Source organism: Microtus pennsylvanicus, chromosome 15, assembly GCF_037038515.1.
Source record: "Microtus pennsylvanicus isolate mMicPen1 chromosome 15, mMicPen1.hap1, whole genome shotgun sequence".
Taxonomy (NCBI): domain Eukaryota; kingdom Metazoa; phylum Chordata; class Mammalia; order Rodentia; family Cricetidae; genus Microtus; species Microtus pennsylvanicus.
Genome location: NC_134593.1, coordinates 2,542,441 through 2,568,033, shown reverse-complemented (window position 1 = coordinate 2,568,033; position 25,593 = coordinate 2,542,441). Strand labels below are relative to the sequence as shown.

The 25,593-nt window shown below is 41.8% G+C and overlaps 1 protein-coding gene and 1 pseudogene across 13 annotated transcripts in view; both read right to left on the bottom strand.

The window, feature by feature from the left end:
* Positions 1 to 25,577, bottom strand: part of Fam149b1 (family with sequence similarity 149 member B1) — a 44,696-nt gene extending 19,119 nt beyond the window's left edge. For 6 of the 13 annotated variants that reach the window (XM_075949958.1, XM_075949962.1, XM_075949963.1 and 3 more), the window contains exons 1-7: positions 25,334 to 25,575; positions 20,606 to 20,710; positions 19,348 to 19,477; positions 15,669 to 15,811; positions 13,889 to 14,005; positions 12,430 to 12,597; positions 7,991 to 8,178 (exon numbers count right to left, since the gene is read on the bottom strand). In XM_075949958.1, the coding sequence (XP_075806073.1) occupies positions 7,991 to 8,178; positions 12,430 to 12,597; positions 13,889 to 14,005; positions 15,669 to 15,811; positions 19,348 to 19,477; positions 20,606 to 20,710; positions 25,334 to 25,380 (898 nt within the window). In that variant the 5' untranslated portion in view covers positions 25,381 to 25,575. Of the gene's footprint in view, positions 1 to 3,446; positions 3,598 to 7,990; positions 8,179 to 12,429; positions 12,598 to 13,888; positions 14,006 to 15,610; positions 15,812 to 19,347; positions 19,478 to 20,605; positions 20,711 to 23,111; positions 23,203 to 24,718; positions 25,245 to 25,333 lie in introns of those variants that run through there. The other 7 variants (XM_075949961.1, XM_075949960.1, XM_075949969.1 and 4 more) reach the window with 7 other exon arrangements.
* LOC142836026 (large ribosomal subunit protein eL31-like) lies at positions 742 to 2,969 on the bottom strand (annotated as a pseudogene).
* Positions 25,578 to 25,593: the final 16 nt, after the last annotated feature.

Genomic DNA, 25,593 nt, shown 5'->3' with positions numbered 1-25,593 from the left:
AGGGAACACTTCTGCATTGCTGGTGGGAATGCAAGCTGGTACAACCCCGTTGGATGTTAGTGTGGCGATTTCTCAGAAAATTAGGAATCAACCTTCCTCATGACCCAGTAATACCACTTTTGGGTATATATCCAAAGGATGCTCAATCGTGACACAAGGACATGTGCTCAACCATGTTCATAGCAGCTTTGTTTGTCATAGCCAGAACCTGGAAACAACCTAAATGCCCCTTGACCGAAGAATGGATAAGGAAAATGTGGTACATTTACACAATGGAGTACTACACAGCAGAAAAAAATAATGACAGCTTGAATTCTGCAGAAAATGGATGGAGCTAGAAAACATTATTTCGAGTGAGGTAACCCAGACACAGAAAGACAATTATCACATGTACTTACTCATAGGTGGTTTTTAAACATAAAGCAAAAAAAAAAAGCCAGCCTAGAAACCACAATCCCAGAGAATTTAGACAGCAATGAGGACACTAAGAGAGACTTACATAGATCTAATCTACACGGGAAGTAGAAAGTAGAAAAAGACAAGATCTCCTGAGTAAATTGGGAGCATGGGAACCTTGGGGTAGCGGCAGGGAGGGAAACAGAGAAAAATATAGAGCTCAATAAATATCAATTAAAAAAAGAAAACCATGTGAGAGATTAAAAAACCCCACATACTCTTTAGGCTAGACTTTTAAAGACTTTAATTTTTTATTGTATGTGTTTATTAAGTGTTTGCCTACATTTCTGTGTGTGCACCACATGCATGCAGTACTCATGGAGGCCAGAAGATGGCATCATATCTTCTGGAACTAGAGTTACAGATGATTTTCAACCACCCACCCTATCGCTACTGGGACCTGAATTCTTTGTAACAGCAGCAAAGGTTCTTAGCCACTTAACTTAACCTTCCCAGCCCCAGGCTATAAGTTTTTTGGTAATGAGGTAAGACTCATAAAGCACTTTAAAGTGTATGCCAGTTCTCACTGCACTCAGTGCTGTGCAATCATCACCACAGTGTCATTCCAGAAAATTCCCACCACTCCAAGTCCCTTCTTCCATCCCCTGGCAACTATTACTTTGTGTCTGTTTTTGGTTTTGTTTACTTGGGATATTTTATATAAACTAAATAATACATAATTCTTTAAGTGGCCTCCTTGTCTGTCTCCATTTAGTATATTTTCAAGGTTCATCCATGTTGTAATAATGGTTCAGTAATTTTTTTTTATGGATAAATAGTATTCTACTGTGTGGTGTATTAGTCTGTCAGGTCTGCTTTAACAAAATAAGAGGTGGGTGGTGTACACAACACTTATTTTCTCACAGTTCTAGATGCCACCAGGGCTGACCTCTCAGATTTCTCTTTCTGGTTTATGGGTGGCCACCTACTTTACTGTGTTCTCATTCAGCCTCTTCTCTGTGTATGCGTAGAAAGGGAAAGCTCTCTGGTGTTTCTTCACCTTCTTAGAAGAAATCTACTGGTTCAGGGGGCTGGTACTTCCCTAAATGCTCCCAAAACACAACAAGGATTATAGTTTCAACACAGGAGTTTTAGAGTACACACAATTTATTTTATACATCACACACACACACACACACACCCCAAATTTGTGTTTATTCATTCCCCATGGACACCTGAGTTCCTACTTTGGGTCTATTTCTGATACTACTACTATAACCACACATGCAGTGTTGTGTAAACTCTTTTCTGTTCTCTTGGTTATGTATATACTTTGTAGAGGAGTTTCTGTGTTATATGGTAATTTTATTTAACATTTTAGGAACTTTCCACAATGGCTGTATATCTTACATTTGCACCAGTAATTCATGAGGGTTCCAGTTTCTCTCAAAAATAGGATTCACTACATCTTAGTAACCCCCCTTCACACTCACACATACCTTAGTGGGCATGAAACAGCATCTCTCTCTCTCTTTTTAATCTGAATTCCCCTAATGATTAGTTGCTGTACACCATCTTTTCATGTGACTTTTAACCATTTATAGATCTTCTTTGGAAAAATATCTGTTGAAGGCATTTGCTCAGTTTTAAAAATTGGGTTGTGTTCTTTCTTTATTAAGTTGTAGTTCTTTATCTCCTCTGGTATATGATTATAATTATTTTTTTTTGAAGGCAGTTCTCCAACTTTGAGATTCAGTAGGTTAGTTCTCATCCACATTGACTGTCTGTAGATTTTTTAATGTGGTAACAGACATGTAAGTTACCAATGTGTAGAGCTTGTTTGGTGAGTCCTCATCCTCATGACATTTTCTGGACAAACGTACCCGGATATGGTATGGAACATTCCTTATTCCTTTGGCCCAGACAGCTTTTGAGCTTGGTATCATCTGGAGTCCCCATCTCCTTCATGGCAAATTTCCAGATTTCTTTGAGTGCCCTAGGGGCATGGTTCTGTAAGCTCACGCATGGATGTGCTTGTGAATGTTGATGGTGTTTTCTCGGGTCACCACCTCGTTGATAGCAGAACGGCCCTTCTTCCCGCCACCCTTCTATGCGGGAGCCATTCTACCGAGCCCAGTCTGGAAAGGTGGTTATAATTATTTTGACCTGTGTGTGGTCTTTCACAATCTAGAGGATGTCTCTTGATGCACAAACTTATAAATTTTGATGAAACCCAACTTAGTTTTTTTGTTATGCATGCTTTTGATGTCCTAAGAATTCACTGTCAAATCCAAAGTCATAAAATCTATTATATGCTTTCTTTTGAGATTTCATCATTTTCACTCAAATTTAGTGTTTCATTTTTAAGAGAAAACATTTTATTTAAAATGTTTACATTCATCATTTATTGGTATGTGTGCAGATGTACATGTGCCATCGTGTGCATGTGGAACTCAGAGGACAACTTGTTAGATTTGGTTCTTTCCTCTCTCTATAGGGTCTGAGTACCAAACTCGGGTTGTTGGGTCTGATGGGCAAGCGCCCATAGCCAGCCACTGAGCTATCTCGCTGGCCTGTTTCATCCACTTTTGAGTTGACTCTTGTAGGTGAGACATCAGGTCCAACTTCACTTTTGTATGTGTGGAAATCCATTTACTCTAGCCACATTTGTTGGCAAGATGTCACCTGACTGACTAATCTTGATGCCCTGCTGAAATTGTCCTACACTGATGTATCTGTCCTTTGCTAGTCTTAATCAAAGCAGCATTTTAAGAGTTTTCAAATCAGGAAGTTAGTTCTCTAGTTTTGTTCTTTTCAGTACTATTTTAACTGTCCCTCAACAGTTGCAGTTCCGGACTTTTAGGATCTGCTTGCCCATCTCTACGAAATATGCAGCTGAATTTCCATCTTGCCTTTTTTTTCTTTTGTAGACTTTGCCCTGTACTATGTTCTCTATGACCATATCCCCAGTTCAGGCAGGTGAAATTTTGGTAGGGGCTGTACTGATCATCCGGATCTACTTGGAAGTACTGTCACCTCAGCAGCATGCCTTCTAGTCCATGAAATGCAGGCTGTCTTTCCTGGGTCTCTTCATTTAGGTTGTGGTCTTCTGTAAGCTCATATGGTCTTTGTAGTTTCCGGCACACATCTCTCATTTCTAGAGTTAATTTTATTCCCAAACATTTTTAATAGAATAGGAAGCTGGCAGTATAAAAGGAAGAGGAGGGTAATTAAAGACATGAAGATATTTATCTTTATGTATCCATGTATAAAGTGCATGTAGTGGGGTCTAGAAGAGGGTGTCAGATTCCCTGAACTGGAGTTGCAGAGGTTGTTGGCTGCCACGTGGGTGCTGGAAATCAAACCCAGGTCCTCGCTGGAAGAACAGCCACTGGTGGTAACCACGGAGCCATCTTTCCAGTCCATTTCAGTCCAGTTCAGTCATTTGATATTATTATAAATGAACTATTCCTTAATTGTTTTTGATTGGCTGACTTTGAAAAATAAAGCTGCCATGAAAATCACAGCCACAAGGAACAGATACTTCTGAGCACACACAAAAGGATAACTGGACCCTTTCCTAGCTTAGCCTCCATATGAAAAATCAGCACTGGCCAATACCTTGACCTCAATCTTGTGAGACCCTAAACAAAAGACTTGCTAAGTTATTCTAGGCCTTCTGACTCACAAATGTGTGAGACAACAGTATTATTTAAAGCTGCGAGGTCTGGAATAATTTGAGTGCTAAAGAAAAACATATAATTTGTAACAAAATACTTATATATCAGTCATTCTAGTATTGGGGATTTGCCTAGAGAAATAAAAATATTTACCTCTAAATTCTTGTACATTAGTGTTTGTAAGAGCAATAGTGGAAAGCATTTGAAATGTCCATCAATACATGAATTGATAAAATGTGGTTTCATGAAATAACATCCAGAAATAAAAGGAGTTACAGATATAAAAAGTGAAATGGATAAGTCTAAACTCATTATGCTCATGTGGAGGAATCTGACATATCGTTAACATTAGTGGATGTTAACATTAGTTAACATTAGTGGATGTCTTAGTGTTCCACTGCTGTGAAGAGACACCATGACCATTGGGGCTGGCCTACAGGTTATCGTCATAGTGGGAAACATGGAAGTGTGTAGGCAGACACATAGCTGGAGAGGAGGCATCAGGAGGAAAGTGTGACACTGAGCCTGGCTTGAGCTTTTGAAATCTCAAGTCCCATGCCCAGTGCCACACTTCCTCTAACACGGCCACATTTACTTCAACAAGACCACATATCCTAATCCTTTCAAATAATGTCACCTCCTATGAGCCTATAGAGTTCATTTTCATTCAAATCACCACAGTCTACTCCCTGGCCCTCTTAGGCTTGCAGCCATATTCACAATACAAAACTACATTCAGTTCCACTTCCGAAGTCCCTATTCTCTCCACGTTATTCATAGGTCAAAGTCTCTGATACTCATGGCAATCTCTTAACTATTACACCCTGTAAAGTCAAAATGAAAAAGCAGATCACATAATTCCAGCATATAATGGCACATAATATACATTACCATTCCAAAAGGGAGGAAGGGAGCATAGCGAGGAAATACTGGACCAAAGCAAGACTAAAACCAGCTAGGCAAACTCCAAACTCTGCATCTCTGTGTCTGATGTCAAAGCGCTCTTCAGATCTCCAATGCCTTTCAGCTTTGTTGACTGCAGCACACTTCTGTCTCTTGGGCTGGTTCCATATCCCGTTAGCAGCTCTCCTCAGCAGGTATCCTATGGCTTTGGCATTTCCAACATCTTGGAATCTCCAAGGCAATCCAGGCTTCTCCTTCACAGCCTCATGCAATGGCTTCTCCAGGCCTCCATTCAGGGACACCCCTGGCACATGCCCAGCCTCAGCAGCTTTTCTTAGTTATTCCTTGACTTTAAGGCCAGAACCATTTGGCCTAAGCTGCTAAATTCTGTTGCTTGTTGGAACTGGAACATGGCCCCCTCATTCAAATTCATTTTCACCAGCTTTCTATTACTGAGGGTTTCCTTCACTGCGGGCCTTCCTAGAACTCACTCTGTAGACCAGGCCTGAACTAGAGATCTATCTGCGTCTGCCTCCAAAGTGCTAGGGTGGCTCTAAGTTTTTCTTTCATTCCTTTTCACAAATTGAAAGCTTAGCTAGCTAGGGTCTTGTCCAGAGGCCATCACTCCCTTTATTCCACTTAGCAGCAGGCTTTTCTTTGATCTTTTTACCCTTCCTGGAGCTCTTCTTCTCAAACTGTCCATTTTGTATTTTTCCTTGCTCAGCTTGCTCCTTTTCATTATACATCTGTGTAAGTGTGGCCAATAATAACCAAGCAACGCCGTCAACACTAGGCAGTCTGAAAATCTCTACCAAAGCTGTTAATCCATTAAACTTTTCAATTTAGCCTCAAGCAGATTTTTTTTTGGGGGGGGGGACAAGCACAGAAAGCAGCCAAATACATTCTTTACCAAAATTTCTTCTCTGAAACCTCTTGAGCCAGGCCCCCACAGTTCAAATCACCCTCAGCTCCACTATCTTCCATGTTCCTACTAGTATGGCCCAATAAGTCCCGCTGAGAGCACTCAACTGAAGTCCCAAAGTCCACATTCTTCTAAACAAAAGCATGGTCACACCTTTCACAACAATACCCCAGTCTGGCACCAATCTCTGTCTTCGGTTCTATTGCTGTGAAGAGACACCATGGCCACAGCAACTCTTTTTTTTTTTTTTTTTGGTTTCTTGAGACAATGGTTTGTTTGTGTAACAGTCCTGGCTGAAACTCATTTTTGTAGACCAGGTTGACGCTGAACTCACAGAAACCTGTCTCCCTCTGCCTCCCAAGTGCTGGGATTAAAGGCGTATGCCAGCACTGCCTGGCCCACAGCAACTGTTATAAAGAAAATCATTTAACTGGGGCTGACATACAGGCTTAGAGGTTGTCCATTACTGTCAAGGCAGGAAACATGGCAGTGTGTGGGCAGGCATGGTGCTGGAGAGGCAGCTGAGACTTCACAACTGGATCAGTAGGCAACAGGAAGAAAGTGTGACACTGGGCCTGGCTTGAGCATTTGAAAACTCAAAGTCCATCCCCAGAAATACATTTCCTCTAACAAGGCCACATGTCCTAATCCTTTCAATCCTTTCCAATAGTGCCACTCCCTATGAGCCTCTGGGGGCCACCACATACTCCATCTGGCTTCTCTCAGCAGAAGCATCTTTGGCAATGGATGTAACATATAACGACAGCAGGCGGGCTTATAAAGGGCATGAACTTGTGGGAGTGGGAGTGTTCACTGTGCTGACCATATACACAAAACGATTGTACACCTGACGTGAAGTATCTGTTTGTTAACTATTCTTCACTGAGACTAAGCAGCACATGCCACTCACATGGTTTTTCTCACAGCTGGAGGAGAAAGTACACGCTCTGTACTTGTCTGAAGACCACAGATGAGGCCTCATTCCTGCTCCACCCATCCTCAGATATTTACTAAGTTCTCTGCTGGTTTCCGTCCACACCAACATTAATCAGACTCACTCTATATAATATAAAGAACATATTTGGTCTCTACCTAGTATCCGGCACAGAGCTCCTAAAACCCTTGGAACCTTCAAAGCCACAGTGCCTTTCTGCATTCTGAGAAGAGGGCTGGTGGTTGGGAGAATCTGAATAATTTCAGGATGGGAGCCAGCAGGAGAGCTAACTGCCAGGGGAACAACATGTAATCAGGTTTGGAACTTCTAGCCATACTTCCCTGACTTTTGTGAAGAGAGGAGCTGGAGGTCGAGCTGATTATTTAACATGCTTACACAATGAGGACTTTATAAGAATCCGAACAAACGTCTTCAGAAGAGCTTCCCGACTGCTCACGTGAGGGTGCTCAGAGGGTGGCGGGGATACCCCTTCCCTCCTCCAACATTTCTTGTGCATCTCTTATTCGGCTATTCATCTACATCCTTTCTAGTGTTCTTTCTAGGCCAGCAAGCCTGAGTTTCTCCCTGAGTCCTGTGTACCATTCTAGCACATTAATCAAACCTAAGGAAGGAGACTCATGAGTAGAAGTACAGGTCTCAACATGAGGCTTCAACGTGTGGTGTGAACCCTTGTGGGATCTAAAGCCATCTGCTAGGCAGTGTGAGATTCAACCATAGCACACTCACATGGTGTGTGAGAATCTATTAAGTATGTGTGGATTACTCCTACAAACTTGGTTTCAGAAATGTTTGTGTGTGTGTGTGTGTGTGTGTGTGTGTGTGTGTGTGTGTGTGAAGATAGGAAAATACTGGTTTCAGCTATCTCTCTTACCCAGGTACTGTACTAATAAAGCATATAGCCTAGATTTTTTAGAGCCAGACCTGGTAGCAAAGCCCCAGAATATCAGTTGAGAGGTTGAAGCAAGAGGATCACAAGTCCAAGGCCTGTCTGTCTTGTAACTTGGTGGTAACGTTTGCCCAGCACACTCAGGGGTCCTAGGTTTAGCCAGCACCAAAGACACACACACAGAGACCGACTGGGATTTGTAAATCATAAATAATTATTTTTCACATTGGTTTCATTAGGATCCTTACCAGAAGCAAATCCCTCCCAGTGATTACGTGTCAACTGCTCCATACAGCCCACAACCTTGCTCCACACGCTGTCAAAAACATAAGCAAGGACATCCTCTTTCATGCAGTAAAATGGAGCAATGGGAGGGTACCCTAATTTCTGTTTCTCTGTAGCTGCTTCTGATTTGTTTCCATGAAATCCCTCTTCCCTGGAATAGAAGCAAGAGGGAAAGATTTCATGATTATTCTTCCCTGAGCCCCACCATTGTCCTTTATACTCAGAATGTGCATGGTGACCCGCTCCACCCTCCTCTTCACCCAGCACCTGCGGCTGCCAGTTCTCAGTAGGAGAGACTAGTTCCTTCTTTTATCAGCACCCTGTCCTAGTGCCCCACAAAGGAAATGTGGGTTCTTCTGCTTCTCTAAGGGGAATATCAATAGTCTGGGGCTGTGGGGGCTAGCTGACAGTGTGCTCATTTACCACAGACCAGTGGATCTCAGCCTGTGGCTCCAGCTGCATGTCAGACATTACATTACAATTCAGAACAGTAGCAAAATTACTTATGAAGTAGCAACAAAATAATTTTTTTGTTTTGTTTTTTCAAGACAGGGTTTCTCTGTGGAATTCTGGCTGTCCTGGAACTCACTCTGTAGACCAGGTTGGCTTGAAGCTCACAGAGATCCTCCTGCCTCTGCTTTCTGAGTGTTGGGATTAAAGGTGTGTGTCACCACCGCCTGATGCAACAAAATAATTTTATTGTTGGGGGTCACCACAACATGAGAAACTGTATTACAGGGTCACAGCATTGAGAAGGTTGAGAACTGCTGCCATAGAATACAACAAAGCAAATTCAGGAAGTGACTGAGGAATGGAAGAAATAGTCTAGGTTTCTACAGGAGATTGCCTTCAGGCAGAGGTCCCCAAAACCAAACAAAACAGGCAGGAAAGAGGTCATGTAGGGCAGCTACTGGAGGAAGAACGAGCTTGGCATTAGTAGGAACTAAGAGGATCAGACGATTGTGCTGAACCCAGAGGAAGAACGAGCTTGGCAGTAGTAGGAACTAAGAGGATCAGATGATTTGCTGAACTGTATTTATTTCTTTCATTTTTAAATGTTATTTTTGGGGTAGGATTTTGCTATGTAGCCCTGACTGGATAGAACTTACTATGTAGACCAGGGGTGACCTCCCAAATGCTGCAACTATAGGCATGTACCATTATTTGGTGAAAAATTAAAATGTATAGGACTCATAATGAAAAGGATGTCTCCTATATCTCTTGATTCCTGGTCCCCATCACCAAAAACAAATAGTCTATACTGTTCCAGAGAAATAATTACATTGCGTGTTACACTGTACCCCATGTTTTATTACCAGTGCGTCTGCAACTGTCCTATCAGCACACATCAGCCTGTCTCTTAGGAGGATTCCTGCAGCTGCACCACATGCATCCAACTAGCCAGGCTTCTGACTATGGTAGGTGCTGTAATTGTTATTTCATTTCATGGGTGATTACATCTGGAGAATAGATTCCTGGAAGTACAATTAGTGAGGGAAAGATAAGGTCCACCACCCTCTCAAGAGGCTCTACAGTCCAACAGTGAAGAAGAAACCCACAAGGTTGAATTCAAATATTTAAAATGTTTGTTCTGGGCCTAGAGAGATGGCTCAGAGGTTAAGAACACTGGCTGCTCTTTCAGAGGTCCTGAGTTCAATTCCCAGCAACCACATGGTGGCTCACAACCATCTATGAGATCTGGTGCCCTCTTCTGGTGGGCAGGCATACATGCAGACAGAACATTGTATACATAATAAATAAATTAATTAATTAAAAAATAAAATGTTTAGCCGGGCGGTGGTGGCGCACGCCTTTAATCCCAGCACTCGGGAGGCAGAGGCAGGCGGATCTCTGTGAGTTCGAGACCAGCCTGGTCTACAGAGCTAGTTCCAGGACAGGCTCCAAAGCCACAGAGAAACCCTGTCTCGAAAAACCAAAAAAAAAAAAAAAAAAAAAAAAAAAAAGAAAAAGAAAAAAATAAAATGTTTGTTCTGCTCATAAGAACTTGCTGTTCATGTTCTTCTCCTGTTTAATCCTTAGTCTTTTCATGTAAATGGACTAAACTCACCCATAAAAAGGCACAGGCTGGCAAATTGGATACGAAAACAGAATCCATTCCTTTTCTGCATATAAGAAATGCATCTCGCCGGGCGATGGTGGCGCACGCCTTTAATCCCAGCACTCGGGAGGCAGAGGTAGGCGGATATCTGTGAGTTCGAGACCAGCCTTGTCTACAGAGCTAGTTCCAGGACAGGCTCCAAAGCCACAGAGAAACCCTGTCTCGAAAAACCAAAAAAAAAAAAAAAAAAAGAAAAAGAAAAAAAGAAATGCATCTCAACCTCAAAGACAGACATTGTCTCAGAGTAAAAGGTTGGGAAAAAATATAACAATCAAATGGACCTAAGAAACAAGTGGGTATAGCTATCCTAATATCTAACAAAATAGACTTCAAGCTAAAATCAGTCAAAAGAGACAAAGAAGGTCATCTCATATTAGTCACATGAAAAATCCATCAAGAGGAAGTTTCAATACTGAACATCTATGCACCCAATACAAGGGCACCCTCATATGTCAAAGAAACACTTCTAAAGCCTAAATTATACATTAAACCCCACACACTAATAGTGGAAGACTTTAACACTCCCCTCTCACCACTGGACAGGTCAATCAGACAAAAAATGAACAGAGAAATAAGAGAACTAACAGATGTTATGACTCAAGTGGACTTAACAGATATCTATAGAATATTCCATCCAAACAGAAAAGAATATACCTTCTTCTCAGCACCTCATGGAATCATCTCAAAAATTGACCACATACTCGGTAACAAAACAAACCTCAACCAATACAAAAAAGTTGGAATAACCCAATGTATATTATCAGATCACCATGCTTTAAAACTAGAAGTCAACAGCAATACCAATTCCAGAAAACCTACAAACACATGGAAATTAAACAATGCTCGCCTGAATCCTCAATGGGTCAAGGAAGAAATAAAGGGGGAAATGAAAGACTTCCTAAAATTCAATGAAAATGACCACACAATATACCCAAATTTATGGGACACAATGAAAGCAGTGTTAAGAGGCAAGTTCATAGCACTAAGTGCCTACATAAATAAGCTGGAAAAATCCCACACTAGTGAATTAACAGAACATTTGAAAACTTCAGAACAAAAAGAAGCAAACTCACCTAAGAGAACTAGATGGCAGGAAATAATCAAAATGAGAGCTGAAATCAACAAAATAGAAACAAAGAAAACAATACAAAGAATCAATGAGACAAAGAGTTGGTTATGGAGAAAATCAACAAAATAGACAAACCTTTATCCAAACTAACCAAAAGGCAGAGAGAGAATATCCAAATTAACAAAATCATAAATGAAAAGGGGAACATAACAACAGACACGGAGGAAATACAGAGGACCATCAGGTCATATTTTGAAAACCTGTACTCCACAAAATTGGAAAACTTAAAGGAAATGGACAACTTTCTGGATAAATATCACTTATCAAAATTAAATCTAGAACTTAGAAAAATAGTTTACACTGGGCGGTGGTGGCGCACGCCTTTAATCTCAGCACTTGGGAGGCAGAGGCAGGTGGATCTCTGTGAGTTCGAGGCCAGCCTGGTCTACAAGAGCTAGTTCCAGAACAGGAACCAAAAAGCTACAGAGAAACCCTGTCTTGAAAAACAACAACAACAACAACAAAATAGTTTATGTTTCCGAGAGGCAGCATGCAATATGCTGAGATTACTGCATTTAGAAACAGATGAACAAGGTTTTGGTTTTAACTTTGCCTCAGACAAATTACTTAAGCACTCTGATTCTCATCTATTCCATATCAAGGTAATATCTATTATATGACTGCTGTCATAATAAATACACATTATTAATTGTATAAACTATATGTATCCTTTAAAAGTAAGAATCGGATGGGCATGGTGGTGCACACCTTTAATCCTAGCATGTGGGAGGCAGAGGCAGGCGGATTTCTATAAATCTGAGGGCAGTCAAAGCTACATAGTAAGACCCTGTCTCAAAACAACAATAGTAATAAAAATAAAGCAAGAAAGTTTATTTTAAATAAACGAAGTTTCACATCTCTTCAACTACTCTTTGAAGTTTCAGTTTCTACTGGTGAAAATTTGTAAAATGATAACATCAAATTATGTAGAGAAAGTCATTTAAAAAGCTCTCATCTCAGGAAAAAGCAATTTCTAAGTGAAGAAGGAAGCTACAGAGGGAAGCCTGGTGTGTGGGAGCATGCTGGAGCCGACTGGACACGGGTATCAGACTGTTACAAATCTGCTTATGGGTTACAAAACTGCTTAGCGCAGTTTCATAAAAGTAGACGCTGATACCCAAAACAGAGCGACAGTCTTAAAAGACAGTACTCACGTGTCTGTGTGGTCAAAAGCCAGGTACTCCTCAATTATTCCTTCAGAAAAGATTATACAGTCCACCTCTCCCCCTTCCGCAGTGGACAAGCCAGAGGGTTTAGTGCTGGGAGATGCTTTATGAGCATAAGAAGATGAAAAATGTAACTTCTTTCCCCTTATACCAAATCTTGGAGAGGGAAGAAAAAGCAGTATTAGTGACATATTAACACAAAACAACTTTCTCATGGCAAGTAACGTGTTTGGAACACACCCCCTTGTCCTGGCAATAGTTTTCTGAACTATTTTAAGTTTTTTCTTTCTCCAGTGCTGAAGGATTGCACTCAGTACTTTGGTCATGCTAGGTGATACCGCCTGGCTCTGATGGGCACTTCTCTCTGATGCTGATGCTGAGTATCTTCTTTCACACCTGACGGCATTCGCATACCTTTGGAGAGCCAGCTGTTCATGTCCTCTCTCCACTTTCAGTTAGGCTGTTGTTGACTTTCTGAATTGTAGAAATAATTTGCCTTGTAGATATTAATCCTTATTAGGCATATGATTTGTCAACACTTTATCCTATTGTGTATATTTTCTTCTTCTTTTGATTATTTGTACACAGGAATTTGACCACTTTTTTACTTTTGCCTCTGACATTACATCCTAGAAATCACCGTCAACTCTGTCCTGGAAGCACCGCCTGTGTTTAATTGTATGCTTTTTGTTTTGTGTATACCATGGTAGGCGCTGACTTCAGTAACTAGGTGGTGGAATTTAGTTTCTCAAAAGGATCCATTAAAATATGTATTTAAAATAATATAGATGGCTGTAGTGGAAAACACCTTTAATCCCTGCACTCAGGAGGCAAAGGCAGGGAGACACCTGTTAAGTTTGAGGCTATCCTGGTCTATATAGTGAGTTCCAGGACAGTCAGGGCTACATAATGAAACCTTGTCTAGACACAAGCTTTAAATCAGCCCAAAACAGAAGAATTATCTCTGCAAACTCAATTTTTCATGTTTTCATGCTTGTGCTTCTGTAACCTAACACCATTTTCTAATACTTAACTCCCCGGACTACCATTTTGACCTACACATTACTATCTGTGTTATATGACAATCTTGTTTGAAACCATAACCTCAATTTATATATTAATCTGTTTTTTTGTGTACTCTGTTATCATGTAAATATTTTATGTTCTATTTAGATTAAAAAATAAGTCAGGCGGTGGTGGTGCACAGCTTTAATGCCAGCACTTGGGAGGCAGAGGCAGGTGGATCTCCATGAGTTTGAGGCCAGCCTGGTCTACAAGAGCTAGTTCTAGGACAGGCACCAAAAACTAGAGAGAAGCCCTGTCTTGAAAATCCAGCAGCACCAGCACACACTTCAGGACCTAGGCTTTGCTCTTCTGTGCTATCATCCTCCACAGGAACTGTCGCTATGCACTGGAGACTCAAGTGCTTGCGTTACAGCATACTTACATGGTAGAGTCTCTCTCTTGAGACAAGGTTGCTTCATGTGAAGTTGACACAGCAGAAGGTGATCGAGGGTACAATTCATAGCCTTCACTTGGAGTGATTATCTGCCTACCTAGAATCCTTCCAACGAAGAAGAGACACAGTAAAGTACCTTCACTTGGCACACATACATGCTAAGTCTGAGCATTTCATCACCAAATCTGATCCCACAGATTTAGTCAGATACTGGTTAAGAATGACTCTTGAGAGGAAATGTGAATTATTACTCAGGTATATTCCCCTTTACTAGAATATATATGGAAAAGATAAAGCTATGCCCAGGAGTCTAAAGAAAAGTCCATGAGAAGTTAAGGATGTAAACGCAGTGGTAGAACACTTGGCCCTGGGGTCAATCATCAACACGCACTGCACACCCTCCCCCAACCCCACGAGAGGATGAAGGGCCAGCCAATTAGTGACAACTATGAATCTCATTCTTTCTTTTAAAATGATTTATTTTATTTCATGTATTGGTGTTATGTCTGCATGTATGCTTATGTGAGGGGGTTGGATCACCTGGAACTGGAGTTATAGACAGTTGTGAGCTGCCATGTGGGTGCTGGAAATTGAACCTAGGTCAAGCAGCCAGCGCTCTTAATCGCTGAGTCATCTCTCTAGCCCATGAATCATGTTCTTAATAACATTAAACAGAAATTTCAGTACATACAGTCATGGTACTATGGTGGTTTCTCAGGAAATGTGTGTATGTATGTCCTTTCAAATACACAAGAATTACTTGTAGACAGTGGTATAAAAAAACATTTTCTGGACATTTTGTTCAAAAGAAAGGCTTATGTCTACAATCCCAGGCCCTTGGAGGTGAAGAGTAGAGGAGGATCAGAAGTTAAAGATCATCAGCTCACATGTAAAGATCAATGCCTGGGGCTGGAGAGATGGCTCAGGGGTTAAAAGCACTTTCTGCTCTTGCAGAGAACCAGGTTCAGTTTCCAACATCTCCATGGCAGTTCACAACTGTTTGTAACTCCAGCTCCAGGGCTCTGGCCTCCACGGGCACCAGGCATATGTGCAGTACATATAAATACATGTAAGAAAAACACAACAGAAAAACGAGAAATTTTCTTTTTGAGACAAGATCTCGCTAAGTAGCTCTGGCTATCTTGGAACTTAATGTATAGGCCAAGGTACATAAAACTCATAATGATTAAAGGTGTGCACTATCACACCCAGCCAAGAAAAAATATTTTTTTAAAAAAGAAAGTTCAAGGCCAGGTAAACCTGGGCTATCTGAGACTGTTTCACACTCGTACAAGTAGATCTTAAAAACTTTTGCACTGCACCAAGGAGACAGAGGCAGGCAGATAAATGAGTTCAAAGCCAGCCTGTCACACACACAGAAAAGTTTGCTTAATTAGAATAATGTGTTAGCATGTTGGTGATTAGGGTAAGTCTAAAAACTTCTACTAATTTGAGTATTCTTTCAGCTGAGGTCTTATACAACACGGCTTTAGATAATTTTATCAAAGTCGTGTCCATTAGAATAAACAAACAAAAAAGCGTAATCAGGCCAGGTAAGCCTTTAAATCCCAGTGCTCTGGAGACAGAGGCAGGTGGATCTCTGTGAATCAAGTCTAGTCTGCTCTACAATGAGTTCCTGGCCAGCCAGGGTTTCATAGTGAGACCCTATCTCAAAAAAAAAAAAAAAAGAATAAAATCCAAAGCTCATACATGTTCAGAATTCCAGATCTGAGATGCCCACAGTCTAGACTGTAGTCTTGTCTGGTACCTGAGGTGAGGAAAGCTGGATGCCCACTGCTGGCACTCTTTCTGCAGACTCTGTGTGTGCACACTCGGCTTCTGCTCATACAGGAGCTCATCGATGGCGGTGAACATGGCCTGCACTTTCTCAGTGGCATTTTGGTCAAGTTCCTAGAAACAACATTTAGATGAGCTATTAAGAATGTATTTTGGTGAACTTTTGTACAGTCACATTAGCTATTCTGAACCTGAGGGGCTTCACATTTGATTCAATACCTTCCCTATCAAATATATTTTTATGCAATCAGGAGCCATAGGGATGTATAGACTTTGTGTCAGATTAATTTCAGTGTCTGACTTAGCCAAGTTCTTTGTAATAAAGTTTTAATTTAAAAAATCTGTACAATTCTCTAGAGAAGGAGTACCAGTGGATAACACTAAATTTTCTATCCATTTTAAGCTGCTCTTAAAAATGCTATAATAAGGGGCTGGAGAGATGGCTCAGCGGTTAAGAGCATTGCCTGCTCTTCCAAAGGTCCTGAGTTCAATTCCTGACAACCACATGGTGGCTCACAACCATCTGTAAAGAGGTCTGGTGCCCTCTTCTGGCCTGCAGACATACACACAGACAGAATATTGTATACATAATAAATAAATAAACATTTTTTTAAAATGCTATAATAAATATATTTATTTCAGTCCAGCAATTAGGCTTAGTGGGTAAAGGCACTTGCTGCCAGGCTCAATCCCAGTGAATCGAGTTTAAATCCCAGGACCATAAGTGAAAGGAGAGAACTGGCATCCACAAGTTGTCTTTTTTTTTTTTTAAGATTTTATTTATTTATTTATTTATTTATTTATTTATTCTTTTTCTTTCTTTTTCTTTTTTCAAGACAGGGTTTCTTTGTGTAACAGTCCTAGCTATCCTGGAACTCACTTTGTAGACCAGGCTGGCTTTGAACTCATGGAGATCTTCCTGTCTCTGCCTCCCAAGTGCTGGGATTAAAGGTGTGCACCACCACTACCACCCAGCAGATTCATTGATTTTTATGTGGTATGTTCCTGCATGTGTGTGTGAAGCTGCCAGATCCCCCAGAACTGGAGCTACAGATAGTTGTGAGCTGCCATGTGGATGCTGGGACTTGACCCCTGGTCTTCTGGCAGAGCAGACAGTGCACTTAACCACTGAGCCATCTCCCCATCACTACCACAAGTTGTCTTCTGACCTCTACACGCATGCCATGGCATTTGCACCTGACACAGACACAGAGAAATACACACATACACACACACACAAGAGCAGAGGGAGTATTTTAATCTCTAGCACTGAGAAATAAAAAAATTAAAAGCAATCAAACTGAGAAACTGTTTTCTATAAAAGAAAAGTTAAACTGGGGAGTTTCCATCTCCAGGAACTTTCAGGTGTTTCTGACTCTCTTTATAAGGACAACTTACAGAAATACTTTTTTTTTTAATTTGTGTTTCGAGCCCTGGCTGTCCTGGAAGCTGTGCAGACCAGGCTGGCCTTGAACTCACAGAGATCCACCCACCTCCACCTCCTGAGAGCTGGGATTAAAGGTATGTGCCACTACATCTGGCCAGAAATACATTTTGAAAGTAATTTAGAAATTAATTCTAAAAATTCATTGTACACCAAGCACCTAAAGGAAAGCAAGGGATGGGAAACACGTACACAACGTTTGGAACCTAAAGCCACTGATCACAACACGGGGTGGCAGGACTGTTTACTCAGCTCACCAGGAATAAAGTTTAATCCCCACCCCACCCCTGCAAGGCTCCACTGCCAAGTCTTGCTCTTCTGCCCCTGTTATTTACATTTCCTCCCTAGGTTCCCATCTTGGACCTCTTCTACACACCCATCTTTTCTTCAGTCCCAAGAATGTTTACCTTTGAAATATGAGTTTCTTCTCTTAGCACCCCTTTACTTTAACATTATTTCTCTATTTATGTGTCTGTACCTGTGCATGCACACTGGCCAGGAGGACAAGGGTATTAGGTTTTCTCTTCCATCACTCTGTGCCTGTTCCTGAGGCAGGGTCTCTTCCTGAGTCTGAGTCTGCAGTTTGAATCTCAGCTAAGATGCAAACTATCAAGTCCCAACAATCTTCCTGTCTTCACCCCATCAGAGTTGAGATCACAGGCATTTGAGAGGACACCCTGACTGCTACATGGATGCTGGGATCCAAACACTGGTGGTCCTGATGACAGTAACCACTGAACCATCTTGCCATCCCCACTTCTGGGGCTCTTGCAGAGCTGCCATTATTTGTCTGAGAAGTGCTTGTTCTTTTTCTTCACATGGTAACCTCCGCAGTCCTTAAATCTCAGCCTACTGGACAGATAATGCTAGAGTCTCAGGGAAACTCCTCTTATAACACTGTTCCAATATCCCGTTGGAGCACGTTGTCACTCTGCACTCTCCATCCCTTGGGCAGTCTCCTCATTAGACGACTGAACTATGTAAGTCTCACTCCATATCCTAGTAACTACAGCAACAGACAGATATGATCAAAATATTCTTGAAGAAACTAATAAACCCTGAAAACCCAAATATTAAAACAGGGACGATCTAATTATGATAGGTTAACACCAAGAACTATTATATATACACTATTCTAGTTGACAGATGTGGAGGTAATAATAAACATCACCATTAATAATGACAAATAACAAAATTAGACTACAAAATAGTATGCACATACGTATAACCAAGGAAAATATACATACATGAAAAACTATTGGGAAGTGATTAATGATAATAATGATAGGTTTAAACAATTAGGCTTTTCTGTAGAGAGAGCAGCTAACTGTTGTTTAAAATCAATACAGTGGGGGCTGGAGAGATGGCTCAGTAGATTAAGGTTCCTGTCTCCAAAGGCTTGCACCTGAGTTCAAGTCCCAGAACCTATGTAAAGATGGAATTTGAGAAACAGCTTCACAAAGTTGTCCTATAGTCTCCTGCCGTGGATCATGATACCAGCAGCCACACACACATAAAATGTATACATGCACACACAACATTTTCTAAAAAAAACAAATAAGCCATGCAATAGTGGCACATGCTTCTAATCTCAGCACTCGGGAGTCTGAGAGATAGGTAAGTCTTTATGAGTTTGAGGCCAGCTTGGTCTGTGTTCCAGGCCAGCCAACGCTACCTAGTGGGACATTTTTTTTTTTTTGAGACAGGGTTTTTCTGTGTAACAGCTCTGGTTGTCCTGGAACTTGCTCTGTAGACCAGGCTGGCCTTAAACTCACAGATGTGCACCTACTTCTGCCTCCCAAGTGCTAGGATTAAAGGCGTGTGCCACCTCCTTCTGGTTGGAACCTTGTCTCAAAACAACAAATAACACAGCTGGGCATGGGGTCACATGACTTTAATCCCAGCACTGAAGGGGCAGAGACCAGTGGATCTCTGTGTTTCAGGCTAGCCTGGTCTACATAGTAAGTTCCAGGACAGTCAAAAATACCTTGTCTCAAAAAACAATAAATAAATAAATAAGTAAGTAAGTAAACAAGGTGAAAGTGATCAAGGAAAAGCACACATTCATACAAGGCAACAAGGCAAGCACACTCCTACACAGCAAACACGTGTGCATACAGAGTGCGAAGGGTGCAGGAATGGCAATTCCTGAGGAGTTCCAAGAGTCTGCCCAGAACTGCAGCAGAATGATTAGTAGACAACTCACACCATATCCCCAAGAGAAGTCGGAGCTGCCTTCTGTAGAGATCCCTGTGCCTGCATAGCTTGGAAAAGCAGAACGTGAGTTCCCGGTGTCAGTTGATGTAAACGGTGATTCTTGGGTGATGTCAGACTCACTAAATGGTTAATTTGAGAGAAAGGGAGAAGAAAAAAAAAGAAAGAAAAATTTTATGTTTCCTCAGCAACTTATCAGGTGGTAAACATGTGTACAATATATCTGTAGAGGCAAAAATTGACTTGGAATTCAAGCACTGTGAGAAGCCCACCTCGCAATACAGAAACGACGGCAGCTGTGCTGCTCAGTGTCCACCGGTGACATCACGGTTTACCACTGGAGGTAGTTCAGAAATGGTGACAGGACTGAACTCGGTGAGTTCCTGTAATTCCCCAAGTGCACGCACAGATACCCACCTCATTAAACCCTAATGCAGTTCTAATGAACTCTCTTTAAAATGCAAGGAATCTCACTTTTATTTCCAGGTGTGAAACTAGATCTGACTTTACAGCGTCTCCTACGACAGCACACTGTCCTTCAGAACCCTCCTCGAAGCCGGTCTGTTTCTTAGGAGCTGCAGTTATTATTTACTCTGTATCATATATGACAAACATGTGACACTTTACATACTTCATCTGATTTATATTTACAAGACCGTATGAGAGATGCTGATAATGTCTTTTTTTTTCTTGGCCAAACCAACGAAAGATCTGTCAGTTTACTGACTGGTTTCCAAAGAGCCAGCTTCTCACTGCTGGTTTTCTTTTTCTTTTTTCAGTTTTTCGAGACAAGGTTTCTCTGTAGCTTTGGAGCCTGCCCTGGAAAACTCATTTGCCCACTGTTACTCAGCTTATAAATGGCGGGAATAGAATTAAAATCAAATGTCTGATCTCCTTTGAATCTAATTACTTAACAACTACATATTACTTCTGGTGGGTAGGAGAGATGTCTCTGAAGCTAAGAGTGTGAACTGCTTTCCAAGAAGATCCAAGTTCAGTTCTCAACATGCATGTTAGGCAGCTCATAGGGGAACCTGACCTCTAGCCTCTGCTAGTAACTGCAGTCATCTGTACGATTCACACATACAGAGGCTGGCTTTGCAAGTCTGAGCTCCTGCAAGCCTCCTGCCTCAGGTTCTCATACAGATAAAATTCTTGTTTTGTTTCACTAGCATAGGCGTGGTCCTAATGAACAAAATCCTTGCCATTATCAAGTGCAATAAGTAAGCAAGCATGCTTTGTGCTAGTACCTTTGAGAACTTGTAGCTTTTTCATGGCCGTCATTGGTAGAGGAAATGTCATCCAGTTGCTCTGGAAGGGGATGATGGTTAAGAGCATGCTTTGTTATTCCTTTCCTGTGAAAGATAAAACAGTCTTCTTTTATAGTTGGCATTCCCTAGAGTCATTGGCTCACGATTACTTATTCTCTGTGTGTGTGCATGTGAAGAGTGAGACCAACTTGTGAGAGTTGGTTCTTTCCGTCCACCATGTTAATCCGGGGAACTGAACTCTGTTGTCAACCTTGGTAAGCAACTGCTTTTACATGCTGAGCCATCTTGTTAGCCCCAAGTAAAAATACACTTTTTAAAAAATTCATGTGTATGTGTTTGTGCCTGTGTGAGTCTGTGGTGCACACAGGTGTCAGACCTCCAGGAACTTGAGTTCCAGTCAACTGAGACCCCTGATACGGGTGCTGGGAACTAAACTAAGATCCTCTGCAAGAACAGTAAGTACTCTTAACTTCTGAGCCATCTCGCCAGCCGAATATACTTTTAAATCATGTCCACCATTAGAGAGAAAAGTTAAAGTGCAATCCACTAACTGGGATCTTAGCTTTATGTACAAATATGGTACGATTCACTAAAATCCCAAACTGGGAATCCTTGGAGCCAGACTACCTAGATTTGAACACTGGATTCATCACTTAATAACTGAATTATCACAAGCAGTTATTTAATCCCGTGCTTCACGTGACATACGGGTACCAGGGATTATGAAGTGCATTTGTACATTAAAGGCCTGGGAAGATTCCCTGTAAAGAAACTTGTAAAACTCTGTCTAACCCGTCAAGTTTCCTGAATGTATTTTGTGGGGAAATGATGCCTACCGTAGATTATTAGTTCTGGAAGATATAATAACTGACATAGTCTATTTATTTCAGTGGACAAACCCAGCAGAATATAGGTTCCAGAGGGGCAATGTCCAACGGAAATATGATAAAAAAAAAACTATGGATGTCAGGTCATCACACCTGGCTTAGATGTTTATTTTGAATTTTTCATTCCCATGAAATGAGATACATGCTGGGAATGTAGCTCAGCAGTAGAGCTTTCCAGAATATGTGAGACACTAAGTTCATTCCCAGCACCAAAGAAAGGGGGTGAGTGTGGAAGGCTGTATGTGTGAGTACTTTTGTTAAACTCTTTCCAACACATATACTTAGTACCCTGTTGGAAAGCTGTTTGAAGCTACTGCTTGAAAATGGATTAGCACTGTAACACCTAAAGTAAAAAAACTCATTTTAATTTACTATCATTTATAAGCATTTAATCCTCGTCCACTCCATTTGGATCCCCTTTTGGAAACGTTACTTTTAGGAACTATCAAAACTGCAAAATGTATTTTTAACTTCTCTGGTTAGAATTAATTATGAAAGCAAATTTGGGGCTGATGAGATAGCACAGTAGGGAGAGGTACTTCCCATGAAGCCTCAGGACCTAAGTTCAATCCCCAAGACCCACAAAATGGAAGGAGTGACTCTTATAAGCTGGTACATACGCACACATACACACACTGAACGCAATTTTAAAAACTAAAGGCAGATTTTAAGCCAAATCCTTTTGGGAAATGACTATTTCTTATTCTTATTCCCTAAAGAGTTTATTGCCCGATTTGCTGTGGTGGCAATAACATACTCCTCAGTGGATGGCATGCTCATGGAAAGCAGGGTGTTCTCTCTCTCTCTCTCTCTCTCTCTCTCTCTCTCTCTCTCTCTCTCTCTCTCTCTCTCTCTCTCTCTCTTTTGGTTTTTCGAAACAGGGTTTCTCTGTAGCTTTGGAACCTGTCCTGGAACTAGCTCTTGTAGACCATGCTGGGCTCGAACTCACAGAGATCCACCTGCCTCTGTCTCCCGAGTGCTGGGATTAAAGGCATGCGCCACCACCCCCGGCTTGCGTTCTTTTCTCTGTAAGACTCTTGCACTAAGTAAAGGTGGGAAGAGGCAAGGTGATTATTACCACTTATTGAGGACCTACTGTCGGGGCCATGCAAGGGGACCAATAAGTAACATTGGAACTCATGGACCACAGCAGGGTGGTTGGCAAAGCCATGCCTGAATGAGCCTTGGAGAGGCAAAGCTCAGAGGACTATGTGTCCTGAGGACCTCATGCTATTATTGAGCATAGTTCTGACTGTGGCCTTTGTGTTCACCACATCCCTCATAATCTATGTGTTGTATGAGAACTCTTCAGGGGGTTTCTAGCCCCTCACTGGGCAGCGTTACTAGTACTAATAGTGATTGGCTTTTTCCAAGTATTGCTGTTGGAGCAGATCAATGATTCAACTACTACCCTTAGAAAGAATTTAGACATGTAGATTAGTAAGATTAGGTTAAAATGTTTTTGTTAATGGCTTGAGGTACAAATCTTGGGGAACAGTTTAAAGTTTATAAAGACACATTTTTAATAGTTGAACATGGGACTTGCTGAGGTCAGAGAATAGGAACCATGGGAGCCTGGCTATTGCTGGCTAACATACCTTTCCTGCTAGGATGGTTTGGTGATCAAAGGTGATGATTAATTCCTTGTACCAGCCAGGCGGTGGTGGTGCACACCTTTAATTCCAGCACCTGGGAGGCAGAGGCAGGCGGACCTCTGTGAGTTCAAGGCCGGTCTACAAGAGCTAGTTCCAGGACAGGCTCCACAGCTACAGAAAAACCCTGTCTCGAAAAACAAAACAAAACAATTCCTTGTGCCCATTTCTGCCCTCAGCTTCCTGATATAAAAACTGAGGATTTACAGTGGAGCTGACTGCTTTTCATACACAAATGTTTAGATTTGTAGTTTTTTTTTTTTTTTTAAATAAAGTTACCTTTTGAGATAAATAATAAAGTGACTGGTCCTCTTTTTTGTAACCACAAAATGCAGCTGGCAGCAAAGGAACTGGCTAAGAAAAATACCTTGCTGTTCATCTACAACAAACTGCTTGAATATGAATGTATGTGGGTTCTTGGGACAACTTGTTTTTCACCTGTAATATGTAAAATGTTTACTCATATAAGGGAAACCTGCTTTTTTTTAACTTGTATTCATTGTAATCATTCACTTAAAAAATAGAATGAAGCTACATTGTAATTTTTATACTGCTTGAAAGATTTTGCTGGGGTATACAAGCTGAAAGAGAAAAAAATAAATTTAGTTAGAAGGAAAAATATAAGAATAGACAGAAGGGAAAATCAGGGTAGAATAACAGAACAGAAAAAGAATAGAAGCCGGGCGATGGTGGCGCACGCCTTTAAACCCAGCACTCGGGAGGCAGAGGCAGGCGGATCTCTGTGAGTTCGAGACCAGCCTGGTCTACAGAGCTAGTTCCAGGACAGGCTCCAAAGCCACAGAGAAACCCTGTCTCGAAAAACCATAAAAAAAAAAGAATAGAACAAACAACAATTAAAATAATAAAATGAAGAACTAAGCTTGGCCCTCGGAAAAGCCCTCGTGTGGCTGTTTGACTGTCCAGTAGCTTGCATGCCCTGCATCTCCTCTTCGGTTCCTCTGACCTGCTAAAGGCTTGCCGTTCATCAGCACCCTAGGGGAGATCCTGACGTGTCGGAGGTGCATGTGTTTCCCTTTTTCTCTGCCCCAGAGAGTTAAATTTTGCCCATCCTGCTGGCGCCAGAGAATTAAGTTTTACTCCCTCAGATAGACAGATATTAAAGTCAATTGAGATCAACTCTGTGGATCTCCCTCAATCCCTGAAGCTGCCCGGCCTATGCCATCATTTTAGGGATGCTTGTAAGTATTACTTGTATATATTGACAGGACAGGAAGGCCCAGATTTCATAAATTGCTCAAAAGCTACACAGCAAGAAAAGCGTCCATCCAAAATCTCAGGTGTGACTTTAAATTAGCATGCATAGCTAAAATTTAGTTAAGTGCATGGCTGCTGAAATTACTTAGGTCAGTGAAGTGGAACAATGGGATTTGGCTTTTTAAAAATTCGGACTCTATTTGCTAAAGATGTGGAACCTTTCTAATTTCGTCTGAGAAACAGAAACTAGTTATGGCCATCTTTCAGAATCGTTGAAAGAGTAAAGAAACTGAAGGTTCTTCTGAAATCGCAACATGCCAGGAAGGCATTATCGTTACCTGCCAAGTCACAACACTTTACTAAGCGTACAAAGCAGGTCTTTAAGCTACAAGTGCTTGCTTTTTAGTCCACAAACAAAACTGATCATTATTTGCCGGGGGTGTGAAGGCAGTGTGTGTGTAAAGTCTTGACAACAGGCTTTCGAATTGGACTGCCACTTGGTTTGTACTTCTCAGCTGCACCATCTTCTAGATACAATCTTTAGATCTGTTATCTTTAGCTGCAGGATGTGCCAAGTCGGTCTCCTGGTTTCGCTAATGCATTCAAGCAAACAGCTTTGCAAAGTGTTTGGAACTAGACACGTTCAACTTTATTGTAGCATTCAGCTATTATCTTCAGTGGGGCCAGAAACACTGTGGGAACATTAAGTGCTTCTGGATATCCATTCCCTCAATTCACGTAGTAAACAGCACAAAAAACAGTCTTAGGACAGCAAGGATGGCACACTCTCCGCTGGTGACCCAAGGACAAGAGACAGCTTCCACCAGGGTTGGGAGAAGAGAATACTATTTTCTCTCACGAGCCCTGGGAAAGGAAAGGAGAGAAGGACTGGCCAAGGAAGGGTCCCTAGAGCTCCCGCGGCCCAGGCAGGGCGGGCTGAGCCATCCACTCACAGCTCCACGCTCTGTGGCACGGCCTTCCGAGTGTATCTGGAGATCATCCTCCGTTTTCTCCTCCGCGGCCGGGGCGGGCAAGCCAGGGCGGGGGCCTCGGGGCCTGGCCCTCCCGCCAGCTCCGGCCCAGCCCCTTCCTGCCACCTACCGGCCCCGTCTCGCCCCGTCTCGCCCCGTCTCGCCCCGTCGCCTAGATTCCGGACCGCCACTTCCCAGAGTTCCCACTCTAAAGTCTTCCGACCTGCCTCCTTCCTCTCAAG